Here is a 15,414-nt window from a genome sequence, read left to right as displayed (position 1 = left end):
CGCCCGCGCCGATCTCTATTGATGTCTCTACGGAATTTATCTTTATATAGTTTTCATTGTAAATACCAATACAAAATTAATAATGTTCACATAATTTATCTCATATTTATAAAAATTATTAATCTTAATCTTTATTTGGAACTCAATAACCAATAGCTTACAGAAAGGGTCTCGGAAACTTGGTATTTGTTGTGATATATCTCTTGCTCTACGAAGACCCTTCATAAAGTATGAAGAAAAATATTTATTTTCTGGCAGCGGTACCTCGTGTTATTGTAAGTTTGTTATTGGAATTTGATTCATGTTCGATATTACATAATTATGAATATAGCCAATAATATTATATTCACGTATAATATTATTGGCTATATTCATTTTACAATGTAAGAATTATGGACTAGCTATGCTCCGAAGTTTTTCCTGCAGTGCTCCGCTGCTGTTGCCTGTTGGTCTTAGCGAGATATAGCCTTCCTCGATGAATGGGCTATCTAACACCGAAAGAATTTTTCAAATCGGACCAGTAGTTCCCGATATTAGCGCGTTCAAACAAACAAACAAACTCTTCAGCTTTATAATATTAATATATGGATTGGTATAAATCTATACTAATAGACTAACTGTACCGCAACGAAAAGTCATCAATTATTATTAGTCAAACTTCCAGAGCTATATAGAACGAAAATACATGTAAAATTTAAATGTAACATGGTTTCGAAACCGTAAATGCATTCGTTAGCAACAGCCAATCTGAAATATAACCCAAAAGGTTAATAACCCACTCGCAGTTGTCACGTATCGAGTTAACGAGCATCCCTATAACGTCAATAACATTTAAGTATATCAAGCCATTTGGCACTTAACGGGACTTTTATGCGTAGCACATTATCGACTCGGGTTACGTAAATGTTGCGTGCAAATTAAAGATACGGTTTTAAATTGTATGAAACGACATAATATTATTAGGATAATTATTTATAACAACTTGTTTACGATCTGGAGAGTTGCTTATCCGACTTTTATCAGAAGGATTCTAAACTAGACTAGATTGTTCTGTCCATTTATGCACATTCCTATACCACTTTTCCAATTGCCGAAGTAATAAGTTTACAGGATGAGTAAGATTATAGTCTATACCCACACAGGAGGGCTGATAATGATGACAGTTAATTAAAGTTGTATTGTTCGTTAATCGACTCAAATAGCTTGATGTCTAGTTAATATAATAGATGAAATTGTCTTTAAAGTTAATAGACTATATAAAACATAGATTGAGTTTAATGAAGATAAGCAGACCTTAAAGTTCAAATAGACATAACTTCCATGTTTCATTAGTTTATACATGTTTGTAGAAGATGACATTGACTTGATATTGACATGTCACATGACATTCAATAGGTTATATTTGTAGAAGATTCAGTCATAAGTCTTAATACCTATGCATATGTAGTGTTAACAAAAATAGTAAATAGGTATAGGCGAGAAAAATAGTCAGAGGTGACATAAAAATGTTGATAGGCACTGGCAGAAATACAATATTTATATGTATTGAAATGCCTATAGCGAACAGATCAAACAGCTTCATCCAGAAAAAACAAGCTAGATATATGTATAAGTCACAACTCATACAAAATATAAGGAAAAGTAATGTTTATATTGCACGCCTCTTATGCGAAGCGTTGAGGTGGGTACTACTGTCACTTCGCGCAAAACATCTGATTTTTCAAACTTAAAATGTCTTTATGTATCATACATTGCACTTGTAAGATAATACATACACACACATATTAAGAAAAAACACTATTTTTAACGTTCATGATATTTTTGATGTCATTTTTGTTATTTAAACTAGTTAAAAAACAGTTTAAAAAAGTTCTGTCTTGGACGTCCGTGTGTGTGTATGTGCGGATCCTTTTTCTTGTTAACACGATAGCGACCGAAATACTTTACTAATCGAGTCTTTTTTTTTCTCTTACGCTTGAGTATGCTCAGGAATAGAACCCTTTCATTTTTCAGGGTCTGATTCGATGTGGTTTAATTGTTATTAAATAAACAAAAATAATAATTAATAAATATGTATTTATTAAAAAAAAATTATGAGGCGTGCACTTTTGGATTTTCCAAATTATTTTAAAACATAAGCTTTGTAAAGCGGTCTTTGTAAAATATTCATAACCTCATATAAAATTAATGTAAAACGAAACTACAGTTTTAAATTGAGTCCAAAAGTGTTTAAAACGAATAAACTCATAACCAGGTTTATCCGACTATTAAATATAGATAAAAACAGCAATCTCAGTGCATTTAAACCGGGTTGATGCTTTGAACTTTAAGATATACGGAAGAGTTATGAGTCGACATTTTTAACGGCATTTTTACGATTATAACCGCGGTTAACGAGACCGCCTCGCTGTTATCAACTTTGTTGTTACTGTTGTATTGAGCGTAAATTATTTATTTACACATCTTTTTGATTCCGTTTCCGTGCAATTCACATTATCACACGATAGCCGTATGCCAAAAAAAATTTTCCATCGTCTATTTCACCTCCTTCACCTTTTATTATCGGGACAAAAAGGTTCTCGAAGTTTCGACTCGATACCGACATAACAAATTCATCCCATTCTATTCAGTGGTTCTAATGTGTCTACATTACAAACAGATTTTTTTTAATCATTGAGTTATATCATATGTATGACTTCAAATGCGTTTTGTTCTTGCATATTTTTTAATCTTATCTAAATAACATGATATAATTATAAATTCAAGCTAGATATTATTACTTTTAAATACTTTTTGAACCTCTGCAATATAGTTCGTAGCTCCGTAGCTAACGTAAAAAGCTGTAGAGAGTACTCTATGCTAATTCCGTACATTCCGGGCAAAACATGTAAAGCGTAGCAAATCCTCTGTAACCATAATGCTTGCAGTGGGATTCGTAGCCGATAACAGGGGATCATGAGTCGATCTGCTACGTGTTCAGAGAGTTAATTTTTATTTATATTGAAGTGCATTTCAATGTAATTTTTTTTATTTAAGAATATATAGTTATTAGTTATATAATTGCGGGATAACAAATGGTAACTATTGAACTGTTCTTCAAGTTATACACTTCAAGTAATAAAATATGTTTCAATAGATTGAAAAAACAAGCGGAGGCCGTATAAAATTAAATCTGCTTCCTTTGTTCTCTATTGAATAGACCAATAAAGATTTACTGAAACAAAATTGGCAAACAAATATTCGAAGAAAATAAATTTTATTACAATCTTATGAATCGTGTATCAATTTGGATCAATTTAATTTTATCTCAGAGCCGGTTATTTAGATTGACTGATGATTGAATGCTTTTATATTTTTTATTAAATTTTGAGATAAGCAAGGTATTTTTTATAATATTTTACAATTAGTTTTTTCTGTGTTATTTTCATCGGTTGAAAAAAATATTTATTTTTATTATTGTATTGGATTTTGACAGACCAAAAATTGGTCAGTTATTGGTCAGTTATCATTAAGCAAACTGGTGTCATACAAATGTAACACGTAACAGCAATATATTCTTGTTTGTAAACAAACCAGTCATGTAAATACATGCATCAAGGACTAAAATTACATTCCCTTTGACTACGGAGCTTTAATACCCAACAGTATGCATAACAGCACACATGGTTCGCATTTTAACTCACTTTTAATATTGTATATTCATCAAGAACAATATTTAAAATTGTTGGATATATTTTAATATACTTATGCAACGGAAAAAGTATTGAAATTATACCCCGATAAAGTTTTTACCAAGCCCACTATGCATATTTTGACAAGTTGCATACATAGTCACACTAGTATTTTCTATAGATTACCTGTATCACAGACTAATAATAATATACTACGTATACAACCTGTATCTACAAATATTTTCGAGAAAGTGGCATTAATAAATGTATATAAGTGTAAAATAGTTGCTTGTATAATATTAAAGTAATATTATTTGAACTACTTACTTAACTGAAAGTACTGTAATAATATAACGTTTAAAATATTTGTTTTGACTGTCTGATTATACTTGTTATGAGTCTCCGGGGGACTCGCTAACTTCACTACACATTCATCCAACTTCTGCAAACAAACCCTCTTAGATAACTCGCAAACCAACTTTATAATGTGTTAAAATAATTACATAGTTTTACTGAAACCTAATTTAACGCAAAATAATTTTACTTGAAAGTTGAAGTAATCTTCTAAAAATTTATTTCGTATAAACTACATACGTGTGTTTAGGAAATTGAATACTTCACGCTCGAAATTACGAAATTATGACCCATATTCAATAATGCAAATCATACCCACAAACGCAGACATATAAAGCCTTCCACTCACGATATTATTTTCAATAATAATAGAAATGCGTAAGAACATTGCATAAAGTGATGAATATGAAATAACAAAGAATAAGATTTGTTTGAATACCATTATATCCTTATACCATATTGTATTCGTTCCCTACTGAATAGCAATGGATGAATTTCAAATAACATGTGAAATATGTTGAGATAACTTCATTGGCTTGTTATCTCTCTCTTTTATTTTATTTGGAATGCATTAGGGTTGAGTGGAGGATATTTGAGACTGATCAATGGTTTCAATTGCAATGCTTCTTTGTTGTAAACATATTGTAATATCTACATTCTACATTACATATAGAAAATTGCATAAAATTTTAAACATATCTAACTTATACTTAAGTTTAGCACCCATGAAGGATAATTTGAATAATTTATGTATGTAGTAAGTATATGTGTTTAATTCTGTCTCGTGCATTTTCCCTTGTATATTTTAAAGGAAGTTTACTTACTCTTGCGCTCTTACTTTCCTTATGAGGAATTAAATATGTTTTGAAAATTAAAACAGCTCGTATACAGGCAGTCCTCGACTTACGTCGCGTATTTGGAGAACCTAACATGCTTAAGTACGAGGACTGCCTGTATATAGTTTCTGTACACCCCCTTATTCTTACAGATCCATACAAATCATCGCGCGTGCAGTGCAACGAAACGATAGTGCTGTCGCACACGCACCAGCACGCGACGGTATCGAGCCCGGGCTTCCCGCGCCCGTACCCGGACGACGCGGAGTGCGTGAGCGAGGTCCGCGCGCCGCCCGCACACACCATCCGCGTGCACTTCGAGGAGCTGCTCACGGAGTACGAGCCGCAGTAAGTACTCTATAGCTCAAAAGAAAAAAATATACCGGCTGAATTATTTTTTTGATAACTTTTTTTTTTAAATCGGTTAAAAAGGACGTGTCAGAACTGAAACTTCCTATGACGTGACTATTTACTCTATGACGTGATGGTTTCGCCATTACGCGACCTTGAAATTTTACTCTCAACGCGCATTATTAGAGAAGTTTCACTTCAATGCAACCTTTGCCAAACAAACTAATAAATTAGTAACTTGGGTCGGCGCAAACGGGCCACCGACCACAGCCACTGGTGACCACCACTGGTGGCTACAGCCACTTGACATGTGGTCTATAGCACGTTTGCGCCGGATTCGATAGAAATTGCTAAGTGCATCATATTGTAATAACGAAAGATCCCCAGTTTTATATATTCTGAAGTTTTATTATTCTTCGATTAAAATGTAGAACATCGGATACACGTTCAATTATTGTATTACTGAATGAAATGATAATTTTATTCATTTATTTTCTTTAAAATCCACGAGTCATGACCACTGACTGTTCCCGCATTGTTAAAACCATTTTAATGTCGAGGCTCATGAAAATATCGGACATGATTCCATAAATATTAACAAGGAAGATTATTTCGGACTATAATATGAGGTTACATACAATTGTGTAATTTAATGATTTACATATCGCTTCGAAATGTCTTACTAATAATTATTATAAATGCGAAAGTTTGTGAGGATGTGTGTGTGTGTGTTTGTTACTCTTTCACGCAAATAATACTGAACCGATTGCAATGAAATTTAGCACAAATATAGAGGGTAACTTGGATTAACACATAGGATAGGTTTTATCCCAGAAATCCCACGGGAACGGGAACTATGCGGCTTTTCCTTTGAAAACGCGGGCGAAGCCGCGGGCGGAAATCTAGTTATCAATAAATTAAAACATGCTGCGAATATCGGCGGATATAATTTACGTAATAATTACGAAGATTAATTAATTAAGTAAACTTTATAATTAATTTCATTACACACGTTAATTTGTGGATGTTGAACATGTTTAATTCGTATTTATTATAATCATGCAAACGTAGATAATTAGATAAAATTGAATACATAATAACTTTTAAATCGAATTATAATCATTTCATTTAAAATTTTTGAATGGTTATAATAGTAGACTACACAGGTAGACTACATGTATACCTACTGTATATTCCATACCACTCTATTGCATATTAAATTAACTAGAAAAGTTGTATTTTCTTCAATTAATTTCACAGGAATTTTTAGTTACCAGCTTTCTTAACTGGTTTAGGTATAGAGGACTTCCATTCCCTGTCAAATAAGATCGAAGTCAATAACAGCAGTAGGTACTCTAGTACGTGCCACAGTACCAAGTATACGTCTTATGAGTTATGACATTCCAGACGCCTTCCCAGTATAATTAAGGTGTAGATTTTCTAATTCGTGTTAAATTAAAACTGTATTTAAGGCCATTCACCAACTAAAATCAAAACCTTCCAGTTATAGCACTCACTACCACAGCAGAGATACTTATAGATATTCCAGGCGTCTTCCCAGTTCATTTGATGCAAGTATAATTAAGTGGGACCGCCACCGTCTCGTTTCCGCGATGAATGGATCGGATCACGGTTGATAGGAAATTGAGCTCGGATTGGCTTACTCACAAAACAGATTTTACATACCTTTCATTTCTTGGGGATAAACTTTATTTTGTAGTTGCAGGTTACAATTTGTACAATATTTGAAATAATCTATGCTGTTTTTGGAAACAATTTCATTATGCACAATACAATGTCTAATTTCATCGTTACTATTTCCTAAAAAACGGTCAACCACGCTTAAATAGTTTTTTCCATATTTTTTTTTAAATCAGTACGTAACTGATGTGACGTTTAAAAATACCCAAAACATAACTGTCAGACGAGATTAATATGTTTAAAAAGAGATACAATCGAGAAGAGAAGAACCTAATTTCTTTTGAAAAAATCATTCTAAAAACCACAAATATGAATAGTAGCTTCGGAAACAAAGTTAAAAATTAAAATAAATTGCCAAGCAATACTTCAACGATAAAACAGAAAACTATTAATGTTGTAAAGTTTCGATCACAACTCCATCTCGACAATAATTCACTGATCGGTTTCCATGGCGGGCGGAAATTGCGTGGCGAGTCGCTTGTCTCAACAGATTGGATATAAATTGTCGATGTACACGATCCGCGGGAAATAAATCGCTCTTGTTGTGCTTACATCGGCCGGTATACATATATGGAATGGTTACGCTTTGCTATTGTCTTAGAATTATTTATTGGAGTTTGAGTATAGTTGGCTGTTGGATACTTTAGAAAGTTGGATATTTTGGTTTAAACAATATGGAGAATTTTTAACACATATTAAAACTTGACATAGGGTATTTTTATGCCAGTTGAGAAGAAACGAAGGGATACATTTTTACAAACAGGCAAATGGCATGGGATGCAATGTGAAAGTAAGCAGGAACACAAAGAATAAGCCAATTCATGACAAAGAAACAGCAAAATACTAAAATAATAACAGGAATACATTTTCAGCAACTAAAGAGAGGACACAAAACAATTCCTTCGTCATACCAAAAGGCAAAAACTTATTGCACTAAAATTTACACCACACATTCAAGTTATCGCCTATCATCACTATACGGTTCACGAGACACGTGGAGGCAACTAGACGGATTGTTACCGATCCCTGGAGATAAATCAATCGACCCGGGTCTTTGGGGCTGCGTTATCGCTCGATCAAACGTCTCAACATTGGGAATTTGGTCGACTATATTAGGCTTATGTTGGGGTGTATTCTTGGAACAATACTTTGAGCTTCTGTTAATTTGTTTATTTACTAATTAGCTGTGCTGCGCGGTTTCACGCGCGAGCAAAATCAAATATTATTCTGACGTTTATTCTGATGTTCAATCTCTGTGAAGTTTCATCCAAATCCGTCCAGTACTTTTTGCGCCAATTCCTTAAAAACATAAATAAATAATAAATAAAATAAAAAGCCTTTTATTTTCTACTTAAGCATTTTTACAAGTTTCAATTATTTAAAAACATTTTTTTTTATCTATGATATACCTAGTTACATTTAGTTCATAAATTTATACATTTAAAAGTAAGTTGTGTTGTATTATATTATGTAGTAAGTATAGCCGTTCATTTGTTATTTAAATACAATTTTTACTGTATGTTATATAATTATGTACATATTTATACACTTATATTTTCATTATACATTATCTGTAGAAACCCCATATTGGGTAAAGGCCTCCTCCAAAGATGCCCAAGTTTCTCTGTCTTGTGCAATCATTTTCCAGTTTGGACCGGCAGTCCGTATGATCTCGTCTTCCCAACGAGTCACTGGTCTTCCTCTATTCCTTTTACCCATCGGGCCTTTCCAAAAAGTTACTTTCGTGGTCCATCTCTCGTCCTCAAGCCTCGCAACATGTCCAGCCCATTTCCACTTGAGTTTTTGTGCATAGTTTAAGGCGTTGGTGGCTTTGGTTATTGACCTTATTTTTGTATGTCGTACTTTGTCTATTTTCTTTATATTAAGCATGCTTCGCTCTAGTCCTCGTTGACATGTTGTGACTTTCTTTTTTAGGTTCGAGGTGAACTTCCAGGTCTGGCATCCGTACGTCAAACATGGTAGAAGGCTTGAGTTCATAACTTTCGTTTTTAAGAATGTAGGAAGGTTACTTTTAAAAATTTCTTTCATGCTCCAATATTTATTCCAAGTCTGTTGTACTCTTCTCTCGACTTCCGATTCGTTGTTTTTCCTATCAAAACTTATACTCTTCCCTAGGTATATGTATTTATCGGTATAGTCCAGTGGCATTTCATTTATTGTTATTGGTTTTCTCCTGCTGTTTGTCATTATCATGGTCTTGGTAAGATTCATCTCCAATCCCACTTTAATACTAGCTAGATGCAATGATTCGATCATGCGCTGTAGCTGAGAGCCAGTTTCGGAAAACAATACTATGTCGTCTGCAAATCTTAAGTGATTCAGATAGTCACCCTTTATGTATAATCCCGACCTGCTCCAGTCTAACTTGCTGATGATCTCTTCCAGGATGGCTATAAATATTTTTGGAGATAGCGGGTCGCCCTGTCTGACGCCTCTCTTTATAGGAAAGCTAGGTCCGAGAGTTTCTAGCTTTATTCTACCCTTGTTATTAGTATATATGCTTTGGATGACCTTTATATACACGTCTTCTACTCCTTGCTGTTTTAAGCTTTCCCATATACTTGTGTGTGTTACCATATCAAATGCCTTGCGGTAGTCAATAAAAGCTATGTATAGTGGCCTTTGTTGTTCTTGGTACTTTTCTATTATTAGTTCAACTGTGTGGATATGGTCAGCTGTAGAGAATCCTTTCCTGAAACCAGCTTGTACTGTCGGCTGTTTTAATTCCAGTGTAGTACTGATTCTTTTATTAATAATGGATGAAAAGAGTTTGTAGAGGCTAGGTAACAAGCTTATTGGTCTATAGTTACCAATATCCTTCGGGTCGCCTTTTTTGTAAAGAAGAACGATATTTGATTCTGACCATTGAGAGGGTGTTTCAGAAGTTTGTAAAATTAGGTTAAATAGCTTTGTTAATGGTACTGCTAGTATTTTGTGTGATATTTTGAGTAATTCATTTGTGATGTTATCGGAACCAGGGCTTTTTTCTAATTTCAAACTTTTTATTGCTTCGATAACTTCCATTTCATAAATTGGCTTCACATTATTATCAGTTACATTGGTGGATCTTGATATTGTATTTTGTTTATTATCGCTGTATAGTTTCCTATAGAAGTCTGTGGCTACATTTATAATGTCAGTTCGTTTGTGCACAGTTCTATCTAGTTTCTCAAGTCCTTCTATCCAAGTCCTGCTTGTTTTGAGATCCTTAAATGCCTTCTTTGTACTTCCTGTGTGTTTTAAGTGCTTTTCTATTGTATTTTGTCTATATGTGGCGTAGTCCCTTTTTATGTATTTATTTGTTATTTTGTAGAGAGCCGAGAGTTCGTTTTTCATTGATCTAGTTTTATTTTTTGTTCTTTGTAAGTCTTTTCTTCTTTTTAGTAAAAAAGCTGTGCGATCTGTTAGTATTTTGTGTTGTTTATGAGATTCTCTTCTATCTTTTCTAACTTTTTTCAAGCTCTGGATGATAGCGTCTTTTATCTTGTCGTAATAGTTTTGTACTGAGATATTCTGCCAGTTTGTAGTTGGGTAGAGTAGCATTTTCTCTAGGTTTTCATTATATCTGGTTATTTCTTCTTTGTTCGTTAGTTGGGTTACAGACTTGTTTGTGAAATTGGCTCTGCTTTTCATTTGTTTAGAAATATTAACTGATGCTCTTATTAGCCTATGGTCTGACGGGTAGTTAACGTTCATGACTTCAAAATTTTGAAAATATTTCCTTTGGTTGGATAGCATATAGTCGATCTCGTTTTTGTGTTGCCCATTCGGAGATCGCCAAGTCCATCTCCGATTATGGTTTTTCTTGAAACACGTGTTGATGATGGTTAGGTTATGTTCGCGAGCGATGTTCCTTAAAAACATACTTACTTAAAAAACTTTCCTCTTTATAACATTTGTATCTATTAATTAAACGTATAAATTAATGTAGCCACCATATATAGATACTTTATTCCAATATAATGTATTGAACTCGTTAAGGGGATTAACATTTATTTTATATACTGCTCGTAATGCAATAAAATATTAACTATTCTAGTACAATTTTGCAAATTCAAATGCACGAAGTTTATTAATTATTTATAGTTTATTTCATTTCACATAATTCACACGAGTTTATTTACAAACAAACTTAAATGCAGGCTCATTAAGTATGCTGTATGCAAACACGTACTAATTAGTAATTGCTATATTTTCTACGGAATACTGAAATTACTGCTATTTTTAACGTAAACCGTATAAAAATATTTACAGAACACACATCCCAGTATTAATTTTCTGCTGCATGACGTCACAATTATTAAATAGACATTTCAATAGTGACTGCAAGTTATTCAATACATTAAGAACAATCTCTTGAACTAAATTTCTTCCATCACATAACCACGCACGTCGCACAAATAAAACTCTCTTATCGGCCATTCTTCCATGTATTCCGAACGAATAGGCAATACTATTACATACCTCTAAGTGGGGAGGAGCTGAGCGGACATTTGGCAGGCTCCCGAGTCGCTGAGCCAAGCAAGCCAACTGTGAGCCAACCGTGAGCTATCTGACTCAGCATGTGATACATCGCCTAGATCTGGGTGAAGTTATCGTAAATCTTTCTATTTCAACCGAGTTAGCAATGTGTCTAGGTACGAATGCTAGTAAAAAGATTAAAGATTAACTATATGTATACGAATTTCATGATGATGATGAAGTGAAATCAAAAATTTGTAAATTTTTATCAAAGTTAAATCACGATTGTTTGGCAAAGAAATTCTGTTTTTATAATAATACAAGTATTTCCTGATGACAGCAAATAATTGTTTATAAATAATAACTAAGCATAATAACATGTAAACATGCAAACATCTTTGCGACCGCGACGCGGACGGTTGATTCGTTTTCCTTTTATGTAGCAATAATGTAGATCATTTTAAGACAGACTTAAAAAGTCATTTGACAGAACGGAACACTTTTACAAGTGAGCATGAATCTTGAATACCACAGACATCTAAAATTAAGATAGGTCAAGCCTGAAAAATAATACCTACGGCGAATATTCTTTAAAAATAATGGGTAAAACAAACTGGAAACTGGTTCACGCAGAACTTTCAACTTCCAAGTTTCTATGCAGTCGTGGACAGCCTTTTACAAGTTAGCCCCTTGAAAGTTCATTTTAAATTCATTTTTTAATATAAAAAGTCGTATTTGTACGTGGAGTGTGCTCAAACTTTACGTCGTATGACTTTGCTAACGAAAAATTCAACTAAAATTTTATGCATATTTTTTCGTTGATAAATCCAATATTTGTGTGAATTCGGGTGTATCGTGGAGTACGAAAACAAATACTCATAACCATGAGTGGCTCAAATATTTTTGTATTATTTTCTGTTTTATTAATGGAAACTATTGAAACTGTTTCAACCTCAGCTATGAAAATGTGCTACTGGGAACGTCTATAGATATTATTATTTTGTGTTTTTAGTTGCGTAGTTTTTTACGATTACTTTTCATTCCATTGAAATCCATCAACTGTATATCAAGCATTAGATCTAAACTTAATAGAGGCGCTAGCAACCTAAACCCTAAACCTAAACCGAGCCAATAAATTAGATTTTCCGCTCCGAATTTAATTACATCAGATTAATGCCGCAAGATTGGCTACCGGCGAATACGACACCTAATAATCACGCTCTTTAATAACTCCTCAATCCGCAATAATCACACCATTACTCTTTAAGTCTGAATTGGCACATCCAGCAAATTTAGCCGAGCCATTAGTCGAAGGACGCAGCTGTAAAAAATCGAAGCCATTACCGGTTTACGAGCGAGCGGATGTCTAACATGCCGTTAAGTTACATTTTACTTCGGTATGATGTATTTGCCATGGTATCATCACTAGGCTTTATAAATATTGGGCTATTATAAAGATGAGCAATGTGGAAACATGTGATCCGAACGATAGATCTCTTGATAGCTTTATATCTAGTTTCACGCACGAATGTAGTCCCTGGAATTTTATATTATTTTTATATTTATGAAATATATAATGTACATATTATAGTTATATTGTATCCTTAATACAAAAATAAAGCAGGATAGAAAGTTTCCATAAAAATGATATATTGTAATCAGAAAGTGTCCAATTACGTCTACCACAAAATGTCACTACAGAAATAACTTACTAATCCATCACTCAATACACATTGTAGATACTATAAGGTACTCAACATTATTACCTTAAAATTTTATCATTCTTAAGTTACATCCATTACAATGATCAAACATCACCTTTGACATTTACAAAATTTAATGACACTACAATTTTCAACCTTATGCCTCATAAAGACGACTGAAAATGTTAAACTTTAACAAGGAAATTCCATTTCCGATACAAATTACAGTAATATTCAAGTTCTGCATCACAAAATGCACGTACAAAACGGGTAAAACAACCGGCATAGAATCAATATTGTAAATGGAGTTGCCAAATACAGGTGTTTGTGTATGTGCGGTCGCGGTACGGGAGCCAGCGAGAGGAAAATGTTTTATGGAAAACATTAATCCTACTACAATTTTATTTCCTCAAAAATCACATGTGCTTTAACTTTGGTAACAGAGTAACAAAAGTAGGAATGGTTAGCCTTCTTGTTTCTGATAAAATCGTTTCGGTTACAATTGATTGCTGTACCAACGTTTATTTATCGTTTACTCACAAATTTCTGCATTGACTGGATGAAAAATTATTGAATGAACGTTATTCATTTTGAAACTTCATAAATTCTATATTGATATAATACTACGTATCACCGTCTCCTTGCTTCTACGATTGTAACAGAATCGCATCCGCCTGTAACTCGAAGGCAAATCAGATGAGATGATATTACTTGGGCCGATATTGGGCCAGAGTGAGGTAACACGGTATTAGCCGGCTCTGTTATTGTGCCCTCTCTCCACTCGGGTACGGAAGTGAAGCAGGTGTTATTTATTCATGTTTTGCTTCGCTTCCGAACTGACGTCGAACAAATTTCCCATCTCCTCTGTTATAAAAGTGAAAACTGAAAAACAAGCGTAAAAGTATTTGGGTCCGAATTGGGATGAATTGGAAACATGGTCTGTAAGATTTCTTTTGGTGTTCGTTTATTTTCCTTGATCGAATGTAGCGGAAAATCAGACCTTTTTATGTATATCTGTGATATTTGTATGTGAGTTCGACTTTGAGCCCTCGGTTGATGTTTTCCTCAAGATAAGGTTACCGAAAAATCGCTGGCTATCAAATTGTTATTACAGTTGATGATAATATTACCAATTGCTGAGCCATGTATAGCATTCTTAACTTAAAAAAATGTACTGGCTTCCTTTATATTTCAGCTGTTTAACTTTCTGATTAACTAGAAAAACTATTCACACTAACATTTCTTACAAAATACCGTAAAATCGACAGACTAGCTACAAAAGAAAAACGACCAATTCGATAAACATTTCAGGCACATACATTTTATTGACAATTGTATCTTTTAGTTGCAGTTACGACTTCTTAGAGATATTGGAGCCGAATTTAGAGAACAACACCGAGCATGGATCAGAAGACTGGACCGTTCAAGATCATCACTCGTACAGCTCAGAAAACGAGGTATTTGTTGCTTTTATTATCTAATTTACTTAGTTTATGTTGTAAACATGTTGGGACGTAAATTCTTTATCTCTATGAGTACTGCCAATCTAGATAATTGAGTTTCTCTTCCTAAATAACTTCAAATTGCTGGTAGGTATTCAATGAGAGAGTTCTTAGTGAATTCATTAATTTCGTATATATTTATGAATTTTCGAAGGTTATACTTTCCATTACAGTATTCAAAATCGACTTTTTCAGTTATAAAAGCCAACAAAAGTAGCATATAACAATATATTTCTCTTCTATCTACAGTACCTTACATGTCCCTAATCAAGTTACTAGCAATTTGCATACATTACTATTTACATGTTCCACTAAATTAGCCGTCAAATCGCTTCAATGAGCCAATAAAATGGGTAATTGTCACGTCGAGAACACCCGCTCAAGATTGTCCTCAACGTATGGATCATTAGCATATCATAATGGCAGTAATTTACTCAATGACTTTGAAACGGTTTGGGTGTCGCCCAAGTGGAGAACAAAACTAAGCGAATTTTTTTATTTTAAACTTTAAACGATGCCAAATTTTTACAGCAGCACAGTTCTAATGTGTTCCTTAAATGCTAAAGTAATTGGATAAATGGGAACGGAACATGTTTTGAATTTGGTCACGTTCGCTCTACAAAATTGCGCCATGTAGGCAGTTTATTACTAGAATATGGGTCTGCTTATAAATAAGAAATTTATGTTTGCTAATAAATAGGAAATATTTGATCAAACGGACATGATGTTATAACATGTATTCTTCTCACATAATATTTTAAGCTAAGGCTCCGGGATAGACTATTTTTGTCGTATTTTTTTTCAGATCTGATTC

The 15,414-nt window shown here is 33.5% G+C and overlaps 1 protein-coding gene across 1 annotated transcript in view; it reads left to right on the top strand.

Moving 5' to 3' along the window:
* The window catches only part of LOC149903771 (uncharacterized), a 149,526-nt gene that overhangs the window by 110,309 nt on the left and 23,803 nt on the right, over positions 1-15,414 (top strand). The window contains exons 7-8 of the mRNA XM_090108180.1: positions 5,014-5,209; positions 14,444-14,555. Coding sequence (XP_089964306.1) covers positions 5,014-5,209; positions 14,444-14,555 — 308 coding nt within the window. The remainder of the gene's footprint in view (positions 1-5,013; positions 5,210-14,443; positions 14,556-15,414) is intronic.

Source organism: Colias eurytheme, chromosome 12 (assembly GCF_061535395.1).
Source record: "Colias eurytheme isolate Ceu_HAF_F1 chromosome 12, ilColEury1 Martin Lab GWU primary, whole genome shotgun sequence".
Taxonomy (NCBI): Eukaryota; Metazoa; Arthropoda; class Insecta; order Lepidoptera; family Pieridae; genus Colias; species Colias eurytheme.
Note: the sequence above shows the minus strand (reverse complement) of the source record. Positions and strands in the feature narration are given on the sequence as shown.